This window comes from Brassica napus, chromosome C3 (genome assembly GCF_020379485.1).
Source record: "Brassica napus cultivar Da-Ae chromosome C3, Da-Ae, whole genome shotgun sequence".
Taxonomy (NCBI): domain Eukaryota; kingdom Viridiplantae; phylum Streptophyta; class Magnoliopsida; order Brassicales; family Brassicaceae; genus Brassica; species Brassica napus.
This window is the reverse complement of record NC_063446.1, coordinates 42350976-42375779: the sequence shown is the minus strand read 5'-3', so window position 1 is coordinate 42375779 and position 24804 is coordinate 42350976. Positions and strand designations below refer to the sequence as shown.

The window sequence follows — 24804 nt, the reverse complement described above, 5'->3', positions numbered from 1 at the left end:
AATCGCACCTAATCTACCCTTGTAATTTATCAGGGTTGAAGAGCAAGTTAAATTTATTTCCAGAGATTTGAACTTTTCAGAACTAACATCAAAGCAAATAACAATAAAATTTTGTACAACTCCAAACCAGTTGTCTTGATAGGCTGAATAATACAAAACTCCATTGATACATATCCCACCACTCTCAGGGCATCGTTTTAGCTAGGGAACACTCAATCGTTCTCCAAAACAGTTTTCCTGTTCCTAACGTCAAAACTTGATGCTCCTCAGAGATTTTAGGGTATGTTCTATAAAGCGACATGCACAGTACCTTATACTCCTTTTTTATGGGATCATACCCTAAGTAGGTTCTCACATGAACCCTTCTTGTTCTCGCTGCAGGTAATTTTTTGAACTGTCCTGTGCTAGGGTTACATATCATCATCATCTTTGAATCATTACATCCACGTTTTGACCACAATTCACTAGGACAAATCAAGCCACTGACAGGGCGATGTATCAGAAAGGACCCCATTCTGGTCGGGATAGGCATATGATTATCGACAACTACATGAGATAAGTCCTGGTCTGGATTTCGAGGTTGAGGTGCCGAGTAGGAAAACAACTTACCGTCAACATAGAACGTGAACAAGAGACGCGGACGTGCGGAAGACCTCGTCAAGAACGAATGGGTGAAGTTTCTACTACAGAAAATAGAAGCCCATTCCCTGGACAAGCAACGAAATCTCGATAGAGATTTTGCGGTTAGCCTCGAGAAAATCTCAACGATGAGATCAGCTGGGATCGACTCTGAATTCTCAACTGATGTCGAAGAAGATCAAGTTTTGGGATCCGCCGTCTTTGAGACATGCTTCTGCTGTTTTCTCATGGTGGACAACCTATTGAGAGCAACTTCTTTTTCTATAATAATGTTGGTAAGGAGGAACTGGTCAATAATATATATATACTACAATGTTCTTAGGTTATGGCCCAACTTCTTAAATTAAGGTTGCTACGATGCATGGAATCAGAAATCAAACTTGTGATCAGAGACGCCATTCTTGGCAAACGAAACAGGAAACAATTCAACGCTTTAATGCAACATTGCCTTGCCTATGATGATATCATGTGTGACTTGGTCTTCACTCAGGCTGGAGTTCACGCAGCAAAGCTCTGTCATGGCACTCAAGGGTGTCGATGGAGACATTGTTAGTGCAATAATGAATCTCCCTCCCTCTTGCTTTGTAAAACTTAGATAGGAACAACACATCAAATTTAAAGACAGTAAATACCACTCCACACAGTTTCATTTAATGTCAGTCACACAAAGCCGTTTTATTTATACACAAACAAAGCAATTAAAAAGGATCGAAACTGCTTGTCCAAGGAAGTTCCAGTAATCAATCATCCCTGAGGACATGTTCCCAGTCCGAGTATCCAGATGGTTCAGCACCGACGTGCATCTCGTTCTGTGAATCTCTACCTACTGTCATCATCGAGTCTGGCCAGAGGTGATCACAAATTTGCGTCTTGTTTCTTGGCTGATCGTCTTCTGAATCTGAATCTGTGTCCAAGCTGTCGAGAGACTTCTGAACTTGCTCAGCTTCTCGGCGTTTTAGTATCTGAAATCTATCCATCACATCAGTCACATGGCTGCTTCTGCCAACTTTAGCCATCTCCGAAGGTTGATGATCTGGATTATCCTCTCTCGTCTCTGTGAAGTTCTGAGAATTGAGTTTGCAATCTGTTTCCTGCGGCCTCAGAATCTGAAGCCTGTCCATAACACCAATATCTGAATCCGGGCTGATCTGAGATTTGAGTTTGCGCTTCGTTTCCAGAAGCTTCAGAATCTGAAACCGGTCTATAACATCATCGTATTTTTCCTCTGTTGTGGATGCATGCCAATCCTGCCGTACAGTGTCCAGTTTCTGAGCATCAGGCTTGACGTTCCTATGATTTTCCTTTTCGGTAAAGCTTCTGGACATAAGTGAAAGTACTGCATCCACGGGATTAGAGTTGAATATAAGGCTTTGTGATGCGTCACGACTAGTTGTTACTACATTGTTCCCACCATGGCTTCCGTGTTTGATGAGTGATTCAGTCGTCTCCTGTTCCTGCATAAAGGTTGATACATCTGCAGAGACCTCTGTAAAAAAGCAACAGATGAACAGTTAAAACAAATACTTTTGAAGCGTACTCGCAAGATAATGTGCAGAGTAAGTTATAAAGTTATTAACCACTATTCTGCAACTTGAGACTATCAATCTCGTTCTTGATACGATGGTAGCGAGCCATGCAAGTCGAGGAACATAAGGCAGCTTCAGTTTCGAGCCAGAGATTCTTGTACAAGAGAGTTTGTGGGTGGCATTCTTCACCATCAGGAAAGTTGGAAGCAAGTATGTTCTTAATACTCTGCAAAGTTAAGAATCCGTATATAAGAAGAGTTCACAAATATTGCACAAATATTATGCAAGTAAAAATACCTGGGTCATCTCAGTCGTATCCTTATCCACCGGTTCTTTGAGTCCAACGCTGTCTAGTGGCTTGACATTAAATCCTTGACAGTCTTTAGCAGCTACATTTGGGGCCTGAAACGTGTATTCTTAAGCAACTAATAGCAAACAAGATCAAGATTTACCTATTCTCATGTGAAAACTCAAGTTATCACGACTCATAAGAAATAAATGATCCGCTCATAGAACATGCAAATAAGTATCTTTTTAACTTCCACCTACGATATAATTCACAAATGTCAGGGTCGAGCTGCATCACATACCTCATTAAGATCAACCACGTTTGGACAGGATACATTCATAGCTGGAGTTGGAACTGATGCTTCCCCTGCTATTGTCTTGTTACTGGTGATTTTCTTTAAGCACTTGGTGAGATTCTCTACTACTTTATCAAGGTTCTCAAGTTGTTCCGGCATCAGCCAGCTCCCATTGTTGAAGCATTCGTAAACAAGCACTTCTGACAGATTATGCAAGGCATTAATCACGGAAGAAACTCTTGGAGAAGAAGGCGGGGATGGGAAATCTCCTTCATCACTTAAATGCTTTTCAGGTGATCGGCCAGTTGAGACATCATCTCCATCCGATCTACTACTCCCTTTGATACAAACGTCTGTCAACAAACTGGTCTTCTTAGCTCTATTCATCGTATCAAGCAGTTGTTCCTGGAGCTTACATGTCTTTGCACTGGCTTGAACATCTTCACTAGGTTGATTAGCACTACCTTCGGAAGGGGTTTTATAGCCATTATCCGCTTTCATTGCACCACACGGCTCACTTCCAGTAGGAGCTGAAGGTCCCTCAGAAGATACCCTGAAGTGGCTCCAGGATCTATGCTCTTTGCAATACAAATCATCAATCGCATTCTTCAAAGAGCTCTCAGAAATACCATTCTCAATGTCAGCGACAAAAGTATTCGGCATCTGATAAAGGGAGGAGACACCACTACCTTCTCGTTTTTCCTTGAACAGTGAACCCGAGGACTCGACATTGAAATGTAGAGGGTTGGAAGAACGGAGACTCCTTGAACTAGGCGAGCCAACAGTCTTATCGGACAAAGGCTTGACATGACCAGTGGCTTCACCATATCCAAGCAACACGTCGAAATTCACCGGTTCAACAGAAGAACCGTGCAAGCTGGACTGAATATTCTCAGGCGCATCACCGAAGAATGATCTCCCATCTCCTACACGAATTCCAGTCTGACTTCCATCAAAGAGAGCTTCCGTTTTCATGCTAGACACTGGTAACGACGGAACAGGTACGCAAGGCTCCATGGAAAGACCAGGGGGAGTATTCATACTCTCAGGTTTATCATAGCCATGATGGTAATATCCAGGACGTTTATCAACAAAAGCATTGCTAGAAGCATTAACACCAGAAGGGGGAATAGGCTTATAGAACGGTTCCTGGGAATTTCTGATAAGCATATCTGCTAAAGAAGCTGAGGTATAAGGCACCCACTCATAGCGTTGATTATCAGTGGGAAATGGAACAGCATCAGATGGTGATCCCCTTGAAGGGTTAAATCCACTCGGCGAGAACAAGTCTTTATGAGAATCTTCAGCCCTGGGACCAAGGTTTCCTGCAAGAACACAAATCCGTACTGCGTTAAATCTTCGAACAAAGAACTAAAACATTCAGGTCAACATTAACGAAAAAAAAAGATCAATGTGTTTCACGAAGAACCAATGATCCAATACACAATAAACTCATCATCTTTTTCTGTAATCCAAGATCATTGTCATATCATAATTAACCAGAGCAGAGTGAGACGAAACATTAGCATGTACTGAATCAAAAACAAACATGGCGGGTGAAAATTCTAAAGCCGATAACATCAAATTAAATAGCAAACATTAGATCTCTCTCCTCGAAACCTATCACAGTAACATTTAAACACTAAACAGTTAAACCCCCAAATATGATTTCAAAAGGGGATTAAGATATATACCAAAGGATGAAGAAGGCGTCTGAGAGCGAGATTTATCACCATACGATGGATAATTGGACCAATCAGCCGGCGATCGGTGATAAGAGCCATGAGAAATCATCGGATCAAACCCTCCTTGGGTTGGATCATAGGAGGACTCAAAAGGTTGGATCGGCGGCGCAGAAGTTGGAGGATGAGGAGACGGAGAAGTAAGAAAGATCGGGTACGGTACTCCAGAGAAACCGCCGTAGCCGTAGCCGTAGCCATCTGCCATCCTTTTTCTCTCCCCCCCAGAAGCGTCTGGTGTGATAGAAGAAAAAAGCGTCTCTGCAGCTAAGTGCCGTGGATATCGTACTTAGTTAGTAAACATTGTAAGTTTCTTAGTGGGCCGTTTTATGGCCCAGTGAAACCATGTAATTATCTTAATTAATTTAATTTAAAAGATGTTTTATATCTTGATTGTTTTACTTTTATAATAGAAAAATATTATTTCCAGATAACAACTCAATACATAAGAATTAGAGAAAATCTCTCAAATAACTTTTTTTTCCAAATTTTTGTCACAAAAAAAAAAAACTCTAAAAAAGAAAAATGATCAAAATAGATTTTACTAAAGAGGTAAAAAATCATTATACCTCTCACTTTATATATATATATATATATATATATATAATAAAGTAATTTAAAAATAAAAAAAATTAGAATTTCAGATTATATGTTTTCAAATTCGATTTTTTAGATTTTTTAGATTTTTGCAAAAAAAAAATTTAAAAATTTCTTTTTGAATTTCGAAAATGCCTTTTGAAACTATTTGAAAAACAAATTAAATTTAAATATTTATTATATATTTTTAAAATTTTTAAAATGCATTCTCAAAACCCATCCATTAACTCTAAACTTAAAGTGTAGGTTTAGTTAACTCTAGAAATATAAAAATATATTTACTCTTTAATAAAACTTTTTTTTTTGTGAGCACTCTTCAATAAAAACTTATTTAAAAATATATTTACTCTTTAATAAAAATTATGTAATAAATTATACATAAAATTTATTAAAGGTATCATTGACTTTAAACGCTCTAACTTTTAATGTGTGAGATCTACTGCAAGAAAATAACTTCGCAAATAATAGTATAAATTGATAGACATGTTTCCTTTTATAGTAGTTTATTGTTGTAAAAAAAAAGATCTTCATTAGAATATTTTTCCTTAATCAACCCAAATGTATGAAAAAATGAAAAAAAAAAACATATTCACATCTTCATCCCTTAGACATTTTTTTACAAAGTAATTTTGACACATGTTATCTTTACAATCAATTTCACTAAATAAATGCGACATGACATGCTAGAATTGATGAAATGACTTATGATTAAATGTGACATGGACAACTACATTTAATGATTAATTAAAATTTTGATAATCTTTGTAGAATATTGTAATAAATTATATATCATCGTTAAATTATATCTATTCAAATAAGACATTAGATAATATAATAATAATTTACAAATTTCGAAATATTATTATTTATAATTACACAATTTATTACTAAAAAGATTTTCAATTTTTTTTACAGTTTTCTAAATTATAAATTTTAATCGTAATATATCTACAAATTTTAGAACTACTGTTTAGTTTTACTTTTTGATAATTATAAAACTTTTATATCAATTTTTTATTAATTTTATACAAGTTGATTTTATATATTTTTTCCAAAAGAAATAAATAAAAAAAGTCTTTCTAAGATTATAATCTTAAATATAATTTAATTATCTTAATTTAATCTTCAATTAAATCAAAATATGTATTAAAATATTAGTTAAAAATAAGAAAATCTACAATAATAATAAATTTCTATTTTTAAATATAATTAAATTTAAAATTTTGATCACTGCACATAGTCCACGAAAACACATACTTTCTTTTGTCTCACATGTAAATCAAACGCCAAACCAATTTCGTATAGAATATCAAAATACATAACCAGAAGAAAAGCCAAGTAGCTGAGCTGTGTAGATAGTAAAGGGCAAGCAGTTTATTTCCCCATCAAAACATAGAGAGTTTCAGAAGAACACAAAGCACATCCAAACTAGTTATATTAATAAAGTTTGAAGTATCTGTGAAATTCCACAGATGCATGTCAAAATGAAAAAAAAATAGACTTGTTAAAAACAAAATCCTTAAATATTTAAGAATACTGCTGATACAAAGTCGAGAAGTAGCCATTACATTATACAGTATACGCAAGTTACCCTCATAAACTGGCCCCGGATAAGGAGAAAACCGAAACCAACAACAACAACATGCAACAAAGAAAAAAGGAACCACTATATAGTATATACACAACAAGGTTTTCCAGTTTTCAGATCAACACCGAAGCTCTGAAGTCTGTGGTTAGACTGCAGACTGATATCAAGAACAGGACCGCAACAACGGCCGCCCTAAAAAGTCCTCCGTATGAACATCTCACGGACATAATCTTCTTATACAAGAATCCTGTTCTGTTCTTTGATCTCATTAGCTTCCCCTTCTTTAAAGCTTCCCCGTCCGTATCCTCAACCTGTGTAGTACCATTCATTTGTTACCGTACTATTCTCAGAGTATTAATTCATGTGAAAATGGTTGTTGTTCTCACCTCTTCTCTCTTGATAATTTGCAGACGTAGCCTTCTTGCGGCATTTCCATGGATTATATAGTCAGTGGAACAACCTGAGCGCCGAGGCTGTAACTTGATACCAGTTCTTGAAACATCATCGCTCATGTCACCTGCCGAGCGCTGTTGCTGATACGCTGGTACAGTCTGCAACGAATTATATATATATATATATATATATATATATATATATTAATAAGAGTTAGTTAGAGATACTGTTTTCTTAATGAACAACACAAAATGAAGTTATGAGTTTCGAACCTGATCTGGCACTGCACCGTCGAACTCAGACGGGAAAACAAAGTCTTGATCCTCTAAATCGTCTTGGAAATCAAGAACCGAATTGAGAAAGCGGGATACATCTGTATCTTCTTCGTTTGTACGGTACTGAGTCTGAATCCGGAAGGTGTTGTCATGGTTCCCAGAGAAGTCACTAGAGCTAGGCTGAAGAAATGCGTTGAAAGAGGAGGATCCAAGCTCGTGTAATGGAGAGAACACTGTCAGGGACTCCAGCTCTGGAAAAGACAGCCAATCAAGATCTCCAAGCTGTGACACATCAAAATAAAAATGTCGTTTAGTTTACAAAACCGAAGCAATGACGATGAGTTAAGAAGAAAACTATGCAGTGATCTCTCTCACCTTGGAGGTTGTAGCCTCTCTGCAAGCACCATTATGAGAATCACCCGAGATCACAAGAGAAGACTCAGGCTTCACCCCTTGTGCTTTAGCGACCGCTTTAGTCTCATCTGGGGAAGATGTTGGAGACGAGGCAGCTTCATCCACTAAACTCGGGTCTTGTTTCTTGAATAATTTGCATATAACAAACGGATTCTGCATTTATCAAAACCAACACATCATTAAGTCACTAACATAACCAGTTTGGTTTATCACAGGTTACTTATTACACCTCTACATTTAATTACCTGTCCAGGGCTGGTGCCACTCAGGTCCTGCTCGGTGGCGCGATACTCGTGCATAACCCAGTTCGTTCGCGTTCCCTTAGGAGCACGACCAGAGTGGAAAACCAGGGTTCTCTTCAGGCCGATAACGTTGTTCTTGCCGGATTTGATCTTCCGGTCTTTTCCTGTGGCCTTCCAATGGCCTGCGATCGTTGACCGGTTCTGTCTACTTCCGTTAGGGTACTTCCGGTCCAATGGGCAGAAGAAGAGCCACTCTGAATCTTTTGTTTTGATCGCTGAAAAATCTACAACACCAAAAGCTTTGATTTCGTCCACACACTACTAAAATTTGAATCAATTCAAGAAGAAGAAGAAAGTTAGGTGTACCAGGTAGATCCCAAGGTTCGCATTTGCAGATATCGATCTCTCGAATGGCTTTGACGTCGTCATCGTGACCGTTTATTTTCCTGCGGAGATAGTAACGGACTAGCTCCTCGTCCGTTGGACGGAATCTCAATCCCACTGGTAAGGAATCCAGTGATAGTTCTTTAATATTCTGATTCATTGATGCGATTTCTTTTTTAAACAGAGATGCTATTTGGTAAAGTGAAGAAGAAGAAGAAGAAGAAGAAGATGTGAAGTTTGGTTTTGATTTTTTTTTTTTTCTTTGGGTTTATAGAGGTGATGAGAGTAGCGCATGTAGGAAGTGCACGCGCCTAACCGAGTACATTACGCGTATGGAAGGAAATAATTGAAGTACGACTTTACCCTTTACGAGAGGTAAATAAGAAGTTTGTTGACTCAGTAACATACTAACAATTACAAGATTTAGGGGTATAATAGGGAATTAGTATGACAATGTTGATAAGTGTTATGTCAGATAACAAATGGCATGCTGACACGTGAAAGATGTTGAGTTTCTCGGAAGGTTCGATTTCTTGATCTTGACTTTGGGGAAGTAGTCCTTTTTTTATTCTCTGAATATTCGAAACTTTCCACGATCTTTACTTTATTATGAAGCACGCAGCAACCACGTCTGGACGATTGTAGCGAAAACGTTAATTAGTTTTTTTTCAACGTTAATTAGTTGTAATAACGTTCTAATTTCCCCAGATTAGAAGAAACTGAAGTTAGTGATATTACCGTTTCTTATATACTACCAAAAAAGGACCTTGACGACAATGAAAGAACAAAAAAATTGTTGCAGACGTGGTCACGTGTCTTGGCTTCACAAAATTTTAATTATGGACTACAACTTGCATGATGAGGAGAGAAGACATTGACTCAGTCATAGACTCGTAGTCCCCTTCCTTCTTTCTTCTCAACTGGCAAACGCCTCTTCTTCAACTTCCGGGAAACTTGATTTTTTCCGTTATGCCCTAGCTTTTTTGGTTATTGCTGAGTCTAGCAGACCTTAACGATCTTGTTCTCGAAATTCTACACGAAGGAGCCATAAGGCATGAGTTTCCTTCCTTATTGCAGGGTACGAGCAGCTACGCAGATTCAAGTTGCCTGGAGATACAGAAAGAGACGGCTCGGGGAGTTAACTCCATTACTCAAAAGAAACAACAATCTAACAATAATAAAAGGAGAATAAGCTCAACAAAGAGAAGGTCCACGTCGGCATTAAAAATCAGCCAATCATATGCATCTATTATGTCATGTCATTACTCGACACTAGCAATTGGGTCGAATTATATGGGCTCTACAGTTTTGGTTATGGCCCATATCAAACCTACCTCTCTCCTTCGGCTCCGACTCTTCTTCTCCATCACGATCGTTTCCACTCTCCTCAGCTCTCAGCTACTTTGCAATAACCAACACCCACTCTGAATGATTGATCCATGTTCTTAACTCCTTCATTTATGTCAGATGTACCCTTCCACTTCTCATTTGTTTTACACCTATATAAATTCTTTGTTGGTTAAGCAATTTACCAAAATCTACATCCTCCACAGTCGAAGATCAACCCTCATTCTTTTTTTTGTCTGTTTCGAAATCTAGATCTAAAACGCAAACAGTTAACTCTTCCACATCCCCTCTCTCTCAGTAGTCGGTTGTCTCTTTTGATTGAAGGAGTTATACATCGGAGAAGAAGATGGTCTCCACCAAAGAGATAGAAAATTAGTGACTTCGAGCTATTGGGTGGTGTCTCTACCAGTGAAGGACTCTGCTTGGAAGCATTCCTTTGATACTCCTGTTTATCGGGAACTCAAGAGTTTCATCGATTCCATTGAAAATTAGCAAAGATCTCTCGATTGCGTTCTGACGATCTGATCTCTTCCATTACACAGCTTAAATTCCTAATCTTTGGGTTGGAACATTAAATCTCTTTCGAAGATGGTCTGCTCAAAGGTAATATTTTGCGTTTTCATCTCCGGATTGGATCATATTTGGAATTTGTTCTAGGTGATTATGATGATGATCATGATCTATTGAGATATGCAAATACTGATGATTAGTTTCTTTTGATGTTTTTCACAGAACAAGGAGAATCACCAAAAAAAATTGCTCCACAGGGTGAACCGCAATAATAGAATATGGGAATCTTCTGAGGTATTGTTTTTGGAGCAGAATTTTAAATTGGATTCTACAGATTTTAATGATTTTGATACTATTAATTAGCTTACGATTGTAGCCTCACCAATGTAATATTGTATATCCTTCAGATGGTGCTATTCTCCATCTCAATTAACCAAAGAGGTAAGCACATTGTCCCATCCATGATGTGTAGTTTTTGTTAAGACAGCCAATGTTTGGTATCAATGTGTCCACATGATTATCTCATGTTTAAGATTTTTAAGACTGAGATGGAGTAATTCAAAAGCACATATAGTATTAATGTTCTTTGATTTGCATATAATTTATAGTGATAAAATTATTTTAATTAAAAAAATTCAACAGAAAGGCCACGATCCAACAAAGAAGTTAAGCTTATCTCACAACAGTCCTTACAATATTTTTTGCTAAATTGCAGGCCTACTTGATGTTCTATGTGATTTTATGTTGTCTTTTGTTCGAAAAGCCGTAACTTTCTCCTCTAATCCTTCGGTAGAATTAATAATGGGGAAAATGAAATGTTTAGTCTGTGATCAGTATGTTCTAAAAGGAAATGAAAACATATAGTAGTCTTTCTCTAATTGCTTGCGTTTGCAGGAAAATACATGATCACCCTAAAGTATAGCATGTTTGTGATTGTTTTATACTAGCAATAATTGTTTAGGAATAAGAAGGCTAGAAGAAAACTGTTTGTTTGATAGATTTTTGGATGGATTTGTTTTAGCTGTAGAGTATGGAATTATGCGTTTGTGTATTACTATTTCATAGCTGGAGACTGGATTGTGGAATCTTACAACCAAGTGTTTTCACTGCATATATATAATATAAAGAGTAAAAATCCTTGTGATGATACTATTTTTTGTTTGGCGTTACCTTTCAGAGTGCGTTAAATATTTGTCTGGCTAGTATTGAAGACACGACGGAGCTTTTGGAGACGCAACTACACTTTTGAAATATCAAACATGTTGCTAGAGGAAGCACTGACACTGGCTCGTGCCTTCAGCCACTTTCTTAACATGATAGGCGTTGCCAAAACCCATCATAGGCTAGCTAACTACACTTGACATCCGTGTCACAAAAATAAAAAGATTTAATCAATTTATGTTTTCATACACTTGGAAGATTGTTTTATCATTTAGAAATTTGTTTTCCTATTTTCAGAGTTAGTAGAGACTGCAACCTTCCACACCTCATGAGGTCATGCAATGATGTATTCACTAAGCCGAGGCAAGGTGGTATTTCCCCATATGAGCTTCACTACTTAGTTTGCAAACAGGTTATGCTTCATTGTCCTACTCACTTTTACAGTTTCATCATTGCTAGCTCTTCTCAGACGCCTTTAATTCTTTGGTAGGCTCCTAAGTCCTAATTAAGTACGTTTTTCATGAGCCATATTCAGTGTAGATGATGAAGAAAGATCAGAGCAGCATCTTATAAATGCAGCAGACAAAGAGGTTGTGTATCTAAAAATAAACCAATGGGACTTACTAAAGAAGATACCTAAGAAGCCAACCAGCGATTACTTCCTTCTGAAAAATCATAAACAAAGGGAGTAAAGTGGCATACGTCTCCTAATTATTGTGATTGAACTACCCGTAAAATTGGTTCAGTATTCTTCTCACTCTACGAATGTAAAAGAAAACATATATATATATATATATCAGTCTAGGAAGCGATGTTCTCTTTGAAGGAATGAGACACAGTTTAATCTATGAGCAAAAGCCACTACCAAGTTTTTTGTTTCTTGATCTGAAACATTTTATATCCTATGTAAATTATGTCTCCTGGTGACCTGAAGAATATATAATATGTATTTTTTTAATTTTTTTTTTTTGTGTTGTGAATTAATAAGAAATAAATCTTTGAATATGAACAAGTTACCGAAGACTTATTCATTTTAGTTTTTACTGCATGTGAGGTTGGGTAAAATAATACACGGTTTGTAACGTAAAAGAATACCAGGTCAGGTTTATCAAAACTGAACCACCATTTGCAGTAAAACTTTGAAGTTTTCTCCGCATCTTTCATATTTTACTTCTTTATGATATTTTGTCCGAACATAAAAGTAGAAATATTCTTTTTTTTTTATTTAGTAGCTTTTAACATTCTATTAAACATTGCATGTTAACTTTGTTCCGTTTTCTATGAGCGTAAGTGTTTATAAATCTAAAATTATTTTATTTGAAACCTTTAATAAATTTTACATAAAATATCAAGTCATGTGTAATAATACTTCCTCCGTTTCAGTTTAATTTTTGTTGTAGAGTAAAATTTTCGTTTCAAAATAAGTGTTGCTTTAGAATTTAAAGCAAAATTTATTAATAATATTCTCCAGATTATTTTTATATTGGTTAAAATATGGTTAGGTGTATAAATAATGGTGTTTTTTATTTTAAAAATATGCAAAATTAAATATTTTCTTATTCGGTGTACATAAGCCTCCACAATTAAAATGAAACGAAGAGATTACATGTTTGTAGATTTATAACTTCTTATAAAACGTATATTTATTTGATTATAAGTCTATGCAGACATTGTTATAAATGATTTGTTAAATTTTTATAAATAATTTTAAAATTCTTATAAATGATTTTGTATACTTTTAATAAATGATATATAGACTCTTATAACAATTTGTAAATCTTATAAAATTCTTATAAATGACTTTATAAATCTTAATATTGAATTTATAAAAAATTATAAATAATATTATAGTTATATTAAGTATGAATTTTATTAAAATTAGTATATTATGATAATGCTTTATATAAAATGTAAAGTCGTTATATTTGTTGCCACAACTTATTCTTTTAAAACAAATTGTATAATTTATAAATTCCTAATTGGTAAAAAGTAATTGATGAAAGATTATATATATACTTTCCATAATTTTATATAATTAGTTAAAACATGTATATATGAAATATAATTTTTACATTTCTAACATACCCTCCATCTTATATAAAACTTATAATATACACCAACGATTGTAAAGCTTTCACAACAACTAAGCATCTATGTTCACATAGCTAAAAAGCATAAATAATGAAAAATATAAAATTATTGTGGTGGAAAAGATTACATGTTCAATAAATAACTGTCAAAACAAGAACCCAAAATGTAATACATTATGATTAATATCTCTTATTTACAGGGAAGCTAATGCTCATTTCATCGCTAGCGACACAGTTTTACTTTGACAACATAATAAAAATCATCAAAAGCATCTAAGGCAAGATAAAATTCAAGTTTAATGTATGAATTTGAGAAAAAACAAATAAAACCTATACAATTCATAGGATGATCTTCAAGAAAACCCAACTAAAAGCAACTTTTTCGATCTGTCTTTCAAACAGTTTTTGTATTCTAAACTTAGTCTTAATATTTTAAAAACTTATAAAATACAATTTAGAAGAACAAAAATAAAATAAAATGCAACATTTAAACAACCAAAATCAGCCCATGTCATCCCCCCCCTCCCCCCCCCCTCCTTTTATACTACTCCATCCGTTCCATTAAGATAGACTTTTTAGAAAAAAAAATTTGTTTCACAAAGATGTATTTTTTGTGTTTTCTATGAAAAAATTGTAAACTTCAAGAAAATTAATTGACTTGAAAATTGAAAATTACATAAAACAATACATTTATTATGGTAGTTTGATGTGTTTTCTTAATATGTGTGAAAATATTAAAAAGTCTATATTTTTGGAACAAATAGAGTATATGTTAGGGGTTAAAAAATTGTAAAATTGTTAACTTTAAAAGTAAATTATCCGCGCGTAGCGCGGAAAACGAACTAGTACTCCTAGTTATTCAAAAGACATTGACAAAGCTTTACACATAAAAGAACAGTAATTACTTTATTTGACTAAACCCGTATTTTATTTGAAATATTTTCACTCTAGGACACATTCCTTCTTATTTATTACACAATAAGACACATTTTTCTACTCACACACTTTCTATAACTATTCTTTTCATTCTTAACTAAATTAGTTATCTCTTAATTCAATCATAAAAGCCTAGTTTACTTATAAAATAGATAAGTGGCGGGCTTTCACCACAACCATTGATCTGTCTCCAATTTCGACGGTCAAGATCTATTTTTCCAGATCTTGATTAGACTTATATCTACCAATATTCCTAGCCATTATATTAACTCAGGTTCTTTCATCATCTACGACCAAGATTATTACCATTGTATTAAGCAAAATCATCATCTCCCTTGTTCTTGTTTATTTTTTTTCTTCAGATTGCATCTCCCAAATTTCAGAATTGAAAATTTGGGTCACTACACAGTTCGAATCCGCTGACAAAAAGTCTCCAATTTCTACTACACTCATCGAAGAATCACTCATCTATACAACCTCACCACTGATTCTCAAACCAAGTCTCATGCTGCAACCATCGTCGCCAACAACTTCCGTGGAAAAGGTTATGAATACCGTGCTCAAGGTACTTCCTTTTAATCCCAAAGTTTGTACCTTTAGCTCCAAAATGACTGCTACAATGGAGTTTTTGATATGTTACTATGTTGATGTAGAGTCTCGCATTAGAGAGATGTTAGAGTGTGTCTGAATGGCATAAGAGAGCTTACCGTCCAATGTTGATGAGGACATCCTATGCAAGGCCCCAGTAGCTGAGAAGTAAAGAGTTGATTGATATTGTACAATCAAAATAGTATCTACGCGTAATATAATTTTCGATGTCCACATGTACACATAATTCATGCTATCCATGTGTACAATCAACATCCATATGTACACATATTTTTTTGTACATGTGTTTGTGTACCACTACAAGAAATTCTGTAATTAGCCATGAAAAATGTTGTGGCTATCGCTTAATATTTGTGGCTATTTAACGCTTAGCCACAAATCGCTACAAAAAAATTTCGTTGACTACGGGCTTGTGGCAATCGAATAAGCGTTGTTATTTGGTGCTGTGCTTCTACGACTTAGCCACAAACGGTTTTTGTGGACAATAGCCACAAATAGCGCTAACTCGGATTCGTTGCAATTTTTGCTACAAAAAGCCACATTTTAAACCGTAGAGAATATTCTACAAACAGCCACAAAACTAATCGTGGATGTAATACGCAAATAGCCACAATTTTTTTGTGGTTTTATTAGCCACAACTCGTGCCACTTAAAATCGTGGCTTTATTTCTACTGATAACAACAAAACGTTTTGTGGAAATTTAGACACAAAATAACCACAATTATTTGTATTTGTGGCTTGTATAACTACAACTTATTATGTGGAAATCTGTGGTTTTATTTTAAAAATTGCCACAAATTTATATGTGCTTTTCTGTGGCTTTATTATTTATTTTGATTTATTTTTTAAACTGTACTGATTAATAGTTTGAAATCAAATTTAAAGCATTAAACAACATAATAATTAATTTAAACATTCAAATACCATTAAAATTATAAAATTTTTTTACAAAAGACATCTAATGATGTTCTTCAGAAGTTACAAAAGACATCTAGTGATGTTTTTACAAAAGACATCTAGTGATGTTAGAGCTTAACTTAGTATAAACACAAAAGACACCAAGATCAGAGTTAATGTACGGGAGAATTTTGTTCAAGTTCTTGGCTTGATTGGGGAGTTCGAACAGATGCATCGCTCTCACGCTGAATAGGTTCAAAGGTAACAGGGTCCACTCCATTCATCTTCATCAGAACCTCAATGCCTCGCTTAATACCAATTACATCCTCCTTCAAGCCAGAAACATCATCCTTCAAGCAAGTTACAACACCCTCCATGGTGGTCAAGCGTCCATCAACTGCCACATGTGTAAATAAAGATGCTGGTGCATTCTCACTTGGTTCATCATCAATATCCTGAATTGAACCAAGCCCATAAACTCGCCCTTTGCCATTGGTTGCCACCTACAAGAAAAAAAAATTGAAAAGACTCATGGATATAGACAAACAAAACAGTGTCGATCAATTCATTATGCAAAACTAAATTCATTCTGCTATTAAAATAGATTATGTAAGTTAGATTAGGAGATTCTTACTTCAATGTAAGCAGCGTTGAGCTGCTGGGTAGAGGGTGCTGATGGGGTTTCATCAGTCAGACAGGAACCTTGTGATCGCTCCAATGCAAGAGCCTCGGCAGCCTTCACAAAACCTTCTGCTCTTTTGTCAATGAAAGTGCCATCCTTGCGAGTATGGGTCATACGCACTACTTCAGTGACTGGAGGTGCTACTCCACCAGCCTTAACAGTCTGCAAATGGTGTTAAAAAATTTATGTAAGTTACAGAAGATAAAGCTGATGGAATATAAAAATTGACTAACCAAGTCATAAGCATAACGCTTGTGGTTTTTTGATCCTGAAGTATGACGGTGAGTGCCTAAACCATCTGGGTTTGAGGAAGCATTCTCAGAATTCGTTTTGCTCCTCTTTTGGTGTGGCTCCTCCTGCCAAGTCTCTAGCATCAAGTTCCAATCTGCTAGGCCAATAAAATCTGGCTTCTTTTTTTCTTCTGGTCTCCTCCTCTTGCTTACAAGGTCTCTGATTGAGCTTTTCAGAATTTGTTCCCACTGAAAACGAACTTGACTGTGATGCTTAGGATCCCAATAGTATTGTTGCTACAACAAAAACATAGTTAATTAGAATAAGGTGAGAGCTTATACAACTATATCAACCAATAAACAAAGTAAATCTAGAGAAGCTACCAGAAAACTAGTCCACCAAGCGACCTTCTTCTCATCTGGCACCATTCTGTAGGTCCACCATGGTCCCCAAAAGTTTGACTGATATGTTGACACTACATCTTTCCGGATGCAATCGTCTATCCCAAACCTATGAAAAAAAAGCACCAAAACATTTTGTTAGATGAGACAAAGACCAATGTAAACTCAAAGCATTACAATAGCCCTTAGACCTAGTACAAGACCACTGTCTGAACCATAGCTCAAATACAAAACTTAACAAATAAATTAAACACTCAAACACATAATTAAAAATACAGTCGTTTTAAACAGACGTTATCAAGTCAACAAATCATCTTTATCCTTTAGTTCCTGTCTGAACTAATAACTCAAAAGACAGAACTTTAAAAATAACTCAAACACTAAAACGACAAACAAATAACTGAAACACTGAACTCACCATAAAGTTCCATTGGGCCTTTGTGGATGGAGAAGAGGCATGTTACGTCTCTCTGGTGCACTCCTCACAGCAGCTAAGCTTGGAAGTGGATGTCGAGACGCAGACGAAGCCGGCCTGGTCGCTCCAGGAGGAAGAGAAGCGGACGTAGCAGGCCTGTTCAATCCAGGAGGAAGACAAGTTTGACGGCTCCTCTTAGCTGGCCCTGAAGAAGAACCACGTAGGATATTCATCTGCAAAAGAACAAAAAAACATTACAAATACTTGAACATTACAAATATGGGTTGTACATTGACCCCAACCCTAAAACGAAACAGAACATGAAAATTAAAAACCCAGAAGATTGACCCCTCAGATTTCAATATACGAATCTAAAAGGGAAACAAATAAGAGATTTCTGACCTTAAACAGAGGAACGTAAGGAAGAGAGAAAGGATACTGAGGGTTAGCTTCTTTTTTTTTTTTTAAATTGACTGTGAGAAAGGATAGAGATTGACTGTGAGAAGAGGACAAGATAGATACGTAATATTTGTAGGCGGAGCAAACAAGTAGATTAGCTTCCTTTTTTTCAATTAATAAATCAAGTGGCTGATATTGGTTTAGCCGGGAAAACAACCCGGGAAGTGAAAAATTTCGTGATTACTTTCTAATTTTTAGATTGTTACCAATCTACTTGTCGCTATTTGTTTCTACGGGAGTTATATACCCGGGAAATTACTCCCGCCACTTAAGAATTTTGTGGTTAGTATTTTACAATAATACTATTAATAATTAAATAGGAATTTTGATAAAGTTTAGCATTCAAAGATAAATTAAAAACAATATTAAAACAAAGGAATTAAGTTAAATACATGACAAATTATTATTTGTTTTTTTATTTGTTTTAGAACACATACATTATTTTCTTAACCATTTATTCATACAATATTAAATACATTACAAATTATTATTTATCTTCTTATTTGTTTTATAACACATACATTATTTTTTAACCATTTATTCATACAATATTATTAGTCCGAATGCGAATCTGAATCAGAATATTCGTCATACTGATCGATAAAATCATTTTCAGATAAATATTCATCTTCTGGATTAATCATTGGCATCGGTTCGTAAATTGAATCATCTTGGACTGCATGTGCTTCGACTCGCACAATATTAGTGGATGGTATCACATGATCAACAATATTGTTTTGTATTGCATTTTGAGAAACTGATGTGCCCTGGTTCGTGGATCAGTCCATTGGAGCCAACCAGGATGGAGATCAGGACGTTCTGAACAATTTGACCGAGGTTCGTTCATCCGACCGTACCGATCAGACTGACCGAGCCGTCCCGCGTACGTCTCGATTGGAGCTTCGGCTGGAACCACGTCCAGACGACCTAACCGACCGAACCACAGCCCGTCTTCCCCGACCAACTCGGCATTCTAAAACCCACGGTCGAGCCAGACTTAGCTTGGGTCGTGAAGAAACCAAAGACGGACATGCATTCTTATCTGGCGGACCATCCGGACAGTCCCGCAAGCGTCCTTATCTTTACCCCGTGCATCCATCTGGTTCGGATGAACCTGGACAGTAGCCGAAGGGTTTCCTTGACCAGAACGTGAACCGAATGGTCATCTTTGACTAATCTGCATGGAAGACTGAGTCTTTGACTCATTAATAATATTCTAGTCAATGTTTCTATTTTCTATGCCTTGTTTTCCCACAATTCTCTTTAATTCTCTTTGACTACAAGTAGTATAAATATGTAGTCCCTTTGATGAATAAAATCAGTTCATTTTGGTTGTTTATTTTCGATTCTTCTTTTCTCTGAGTGAGAGAGAGAGTTCTTAGCTAGTTCATCGGTTTGAACCGGCTTGTTGATTTGGTGGTCAGCCAATCATCTTTTGTGTCGTTTGGTGGTTAGCCAACACACCTTCATCGTTTCTTAGGTGGTTAGCCTTAGATCGTGGTATATCAAGAGTCATTCCGCATCTCTTGACGATCCATTCATTCCATTCCAGTTCCAGAAGTGCCATCGCCTTCTCGGTTCATATCAAACACCCGGCCAAAGCCATTCTTCCTGTTTTGGGCGTATCAGAAACTTCTTTAGTTTCAAAAAATCCTCTCGGCATAACTTTTATTGTTGTCCACCATTCTTCTCTTCTTGATCGTAGACGAGGATAAGGAACATAACATACTTGATCACATTGTTCTGGTAATATAAAAGGATCGTACTTGTCATAATGCATTTGTGGGCAAACATCAACAATGCCAGATGGATGTCTTCGTATTCCTTGATCGATGTTGAACCAATGATATTTAAAAATCATGGCTTTTAACCCAACGGCACCATGATACTCTATCATGAATATTTCTTCGATAAGTCCAAAATACTCGGTCTCAGTAGTTCCAGGAACACAAACACGAAAATTCATTGTCTTTTTATTTTGTCCATGGCTTTGTGTGTGGTAATGATATCCTCTCGAATAATACATAGGCCATGACGTGATTTGGTGCTTTGGACCTTGTACAAATTCCAACATCCACAATGGAAATTCAAATGATTTGCTAGCATTGTTAATCTGCATATATTTCTTATTTAATAGCTGAGATAAAAACATGTATATAATATGTTATAACATGTATATAACTTTCGCACTTACGTAATCTTTACACCACATTGCAAATTTTTCATCTTTTGCTCTTGTCATATCTTTAGAAGTTATGTTTGGGTGGTTATCCATCATATAATCTTCAAACATCCTGCATATATATTATTGGTTTTCTAGATATCCATTATATATTCATAACCATCTACGTCATTATTAATTATAAATAACATAACATACCTCTCATATGGTTCAAATACTTCACAGTTGAGCAATAAAAATGTCTGAAGAATATTATAATCTTCATCATTTAACCATGCACTACTTGATTTTCCACTGATTCTTCCTTCTTGCTGGAACATTATTGGAACATCAAGATATTTGTAAGTGAATCTGATTTCGTTGACATCTTTTTCAGGGACTTGAACTGTTGAAGGTGCAATATAATTATTTGTCACGTAAGAAATTTCTTCATTCACACACTGAGCCACTATTGATCCTCCGATCCTGGCTTTGTTTTTAACCTTTTTTTTCAGATGATACATGTATCGTTCAAACGGATACATCCACCTATATTGGACCGGACCACCTAGTAAAGCTTCATCTGGGAGATGGACAGGTAGATGTTCTATCACATCAAAGAATGCCGGTGGAAATATTTTTTCAAGATTGCAAAGCATAATTGCAATATTTTCTTTCAGTCTAGCAACATCTTCAATCTTCAAGATTTTGGCAGATATATCTCGAAAGAAGAGTGCGATATCTACACAAATTGAACAAATAAGAATATTAATTAAAAATATTCAGCAAGAGTATTATATCTTTTTGGCAAAAAAAAATAATAATTATTTCAAATATTGAATACCTGAAATTGCTGTATGAACAGGTTTTGAAATTGCCGTATGAACAGGCTTCACCATCATTGTATTGCCAATTTTCTCCGTGATGCGTCCACAAGTAATAATTTTCTGTAAATCCTTTCAACATAAGATGTTTCGTCACTGTATCAACATCGCGATATTTTTGATTCTTGCATTTTTTACAAGGACAAAACAACTTCCCACACTCAAGAAAAAATGCTTGATTACAAGCAAAAGAAATAAAAGTGTTTACACCCTCAATAAATTTCTCGCACAAACTATGATCAGAACGTTTTAATCTTTTATACATCCATTCTCTTGATTGAAAGAAATCTCCCATTTTTTAGAAAGTTTGTTTCTTGTGTTATGAAACGATGTCGAGCTTGTTTACAATTTATAATCATCTTAGGCTTCAAATACAAATATTCCTTACCCCATCAATTATTTATGGCTAAAGAGAATATATTCTTTGCTCCATCTAATGTATATATATACAAGGTGATTCTCCCGTGATCATGCACGGATATAAATATTTATAAAGATAATATATTATAATTAATTGATATTTACTTTTGGCTTTAACTAAATTTATAATTTATTTGTATAATTTGTTTTGATAATATTATATTATTTTAACTAGACATATGATTTTGGATATGTTTTATTTAGTCGGTTTGGTTGTTTCTGGGTAAACAATCGATTTGTTTATCACCTAGGTATGTTGGATTGCATCTATTTCTCCGAACTGGACTATAATATTTTATTCTAAATATAGTAAATTTTGATTAAATTCTTATTTGCATTTAGATTGGTTGTTTTTCCAGATATGTAAATATATTTTAGTAAGATGATGTATAACATAATATATATTTTTCTTAAAATTAAGTAAAAAATAAATGAAGTTTGTATTGAAAATTACATAAATGAATATAATGATAATATTCTGAAGACTCATACATATATATATTTAATTATATTGTAACAATTAGTTAATATTTTATTTTTATTTATTAATATATTTTGAGTCATCCTACAATAAATATGTATAAAAATAAATATATTATTATTATAAATTATATATTTTAATTGTGGTTAGATCTTTGATTTAGGATATAAATTGGATTAGTCGAGTTAAATAAATTCTGTCAAATTCAAACTCAAGTAAAATTATTTTTTATTCTAATTAATTCAAATCAAATTAGTTTTATTTCTCGGTTATAAGTATATTTTTGTTCGGTAAAAATATGTTTTAAACGGAATATTACTATTTTGGGAACTTTCCTTTTTAATGAAATCATATTTTATATACATATATTTTTGTTTTTAAATTCGTTTTTAAACTTTATAATTTTTTTCTTTTTATATATGTTTTGGAAAAAACTAAAAAGAAAACTAAACAAAAAAATTAATAATAATATATTAATTCAATATTTTAATTCATTAAGGGTATCTCTGTAAATAACCGTTGTAAAGATTAACGTGAGCATGACACGTAGAAAACTGACTTCTCAAATAATATTATAGAGATATATTCTTTTCCCCATCAAATATACATATTCTTTACGTAGTTATATTTGAGGCTAAAGAAAATATATTCTTTGCTCCATCAAATATAGATATTCTTTAGATAGCTATATTTGTGGTTAAAGAGTATATTCTTTGCCCCATCAACTATTTGTCTGAACCAATAAATATGCATCTTACAACCTTATGAGAGATTGATTATATGACTTATATTTAATGTACAACATGTGACTTGTTAATATATGATTCTTCTTTTTTTGTCAATAATATATGATTCTTCATTACTCATTTTTTGTGTTTACTCTTTAATAGTGTTGCGATGAATCATTTATTTTTCGGTCCCAAAATCTAGTTAATATCTTTTGTAGTTATGATGCTAGTCTATGGCTACTTCTTAAATATTTAAAATAATTATTTTCCGAGCTTTTTTATAATTGATGCAACTAGTCTTTCACACATTTATCTGGAACCAAAGAACCAAATTAAACTAAATCAGAAAATAAGTTCGGTACGAGTTTGAATCCCAACAGTTATATTAGTGGACCATATATATCTATTGAACCAAAAAAAAAAAACTGAATTCGAACCAAACCGAGAGCCAAATAAGTACCCAAATTTCTATAATATAATATATCTATATATATATATACTAATTATATTTATTTTAAAAATAAAAATAACTTAAAATTATTTATAAGTTAAATAACCAAAAAGTTAAATGACTAATATAATTTTGATCCAAAATAATTAAAATTATCTGAATTATTCGAGTTTTTATCTGCAACCCCAAAATATCTGATATTAATCTCAAAAAATTGTTTTTTTTTACTTTTAACCCAAATTAACAAAAAAAAAATCAAAACCGGATAGAATCTTAAATTACTTTGGAAATAAGACGGATTTCAACTTGGTTACCCAAACCAAACAAAAAAAAAACGAAATAAACAAAACAAAACCAAACTCAATATTTTAATAGATCCTAAACCTTTAGAACCTTTAGAACCAAACCATGAAGCAAACCGAGAATTGAAATGCCTAGTGATATGTGAAATTGTTTCACTTTGTATCTTCATTTTAAAAAAAAAAAAATTCTTATCTTTTTTTTTGGTAATATAAAGATATGTTCTCCCTGCAACCTAAAAAAAGTAAAAAATGTATAACATATTTAATGTATCGTACAAATCCTAGTACAAGCGTAGATAGTTAATGTAATTAATTATGGAACCAGATTTGAACATGCTGATATGTTTTCTTAACATTATAATCTTTTAAATATTATAACCACAACCACATTTGTGACCACATGCAATTTTAAAAATTATATTTCTACGGATAGCTACAATTTAAGTCTGTGGTTAAAATGTTAACGAAAAATTCTGTGGATATTTACGGATAATATATGTCCACAATTTATTCTGAAGCGTATTGTGACTTTTTATCCTCGAGATAGCCACAAAGTACATTTTGTAGCTATATAACAACAATTATCCGCGAGTAAAGTTGTGGATACGGAAGCCATGAATCTTGTGGGGGATTTTTGTGGAAATGTATATCCACAATTTATTTTTGTAGTTAATTGTGGCTGTGTTTCTTCGAATAGCCACAAAAGTTATTTTGCTGCTATGGAGCAACAAAAAAACAACAAATGACCACAAATTTTAGATTTTGTAAGTAGTGGCTAATTTTGCGGAGATTTTGTAGCTGTTTTATACTGTCCACAAAAGTTTTGTGGCTAAGTTGTGGCTAAAAGCAAGTTTTCTTGTAGTGTACATGTATTTTTATACATCTATACAACTGAATATGCGTACACGTGATACGTACACATGATACATCATAAATTAGAAACCATTACTTTTGGACATCACACTCATAAGACGTACTTATAAATCATGACATCTGAAGATTACTCTTAAAAACGTGGTCAGTGTGGGTACTCTACTACATATGCCTTTGGCAGTTATGAATCAATTACTTTATGCTAGACGATTTCAGTTGATATTAGATGATATTGGGCCTTCAAACATTCGAACTCACAATTACATATTAAAATCGAATAGATGTAACGATGAACTGATGTACATATGGACAACGAAATACATGTGTACACGTTGACACTATAGACCTTACAAATACTTAAACTTGCAAATGTATGAAAAATAA

At 34.2% G+C, this 24804-nt stretch overlaps 3 protein-coding genes across 5 annotated transcripts; all 3 read right to left on the bottom strand.

Annotated features, from left to right (window-relative positions):
• Positions 1–1235: 1235 nt before the first annotated feature.
• On the bottom strand, positions 1236–4781 carry LOC106421935. 2 transcript variants are annotated; one of them, XM_013862762.3, is made up of 5 exons: positions 4444–4781; positions 2756–4074; positions 2463–2567; positions 2217–2391; positions 1236–2125 (listed from the first exon to the last, which is right to left on the bottom strand). In XM_013862762.3, the coding sequence occupies exons 1-5, from the start codon at positions 4694–4696 to the stop codon at positions 1380–1382; spliced, it is 2598 nt and encodes an 865-aa protein (XP_013718216.1). In that variant the 5' UTR covers positions 4697–4781; the 3' UTR covers positions 1236–1379. The 2 variants fall into 2 exon arrangements, with proteins under 2 accessions (XP_013718216.1, XP_022555531.1); XM_022699810.2 differs by having other exon boundaries at positions 4483–4761.
• A 1805-nt stretch (positions 4782–6586) lies between these two features.
• LOC106421953 (NAC domain-containing protein 62-like) lies at positions 6587–8663 on the bottom strand. The gene is made up of 6 exons (XM_048751647.1): positions 8364–8663; positions 8001–8281; positions 7717–7908; positions 7339–7623; positions 7060–7224; positions 6587–6984 (listed from the first exon to the last, which is right to left on the bottom strand). Exons 1-6 carry the CDS (start codon positions 8539–8541, stop codon positions 6787–6789), a joined length of 1299 nt encoding a protein of 432 aa, XP_048607604.1. The 5' UTR covers positions 8542–8663; the 3' UTR covers positions 6587–6786.
• Positions 8664–15942: 7279 nt separating this feature from the next.
• LOC106421901 lies at positions 15943–23685 on the bottom strand. 2 transcript variants are annotated; one of them, XM_013862738.3, is made up of 9 exons: positions 21126–22410; positions 20501–21023; positions 20315–20414; positions 18064–20233; positions 17665–17894; positions 17229–17355; positions 16848–17141; positions 16567–16776; positions 15943–16435 (listed from the first exon to the last, which is right to left on the bottom strand). In XM_013862738.3, the coding sequence occupies exons 5-9, from the start codon at positions 17892–17894 to the stop codon at positions 16106–16108; spliced, it is 1191 nt and encodes a 396-aa protein (XP_013718192.1). In that variant the 5' UTR covers positions 18064–20233; positions 20315–20414; positions 20501–21023; positions 21126–22410; the 3' UTR covers positions 15943–16105. The 2 variants fall into 2 exon arrangements, with proteins under 2 accessions (XP_013718192.1, XP_048607603.1); XM_048751646.1 differs by lacking the exons at positions 15943–16435; positions 16567–16776; positions 16848–17141; positions 17229–17355; positions 17665–17894 and having other exon boundaries at positions 18125–20233; positions 21126–23685.
• Between the last annotated feature and the right edge of the window lie 1119 nt (positions 23686–24804).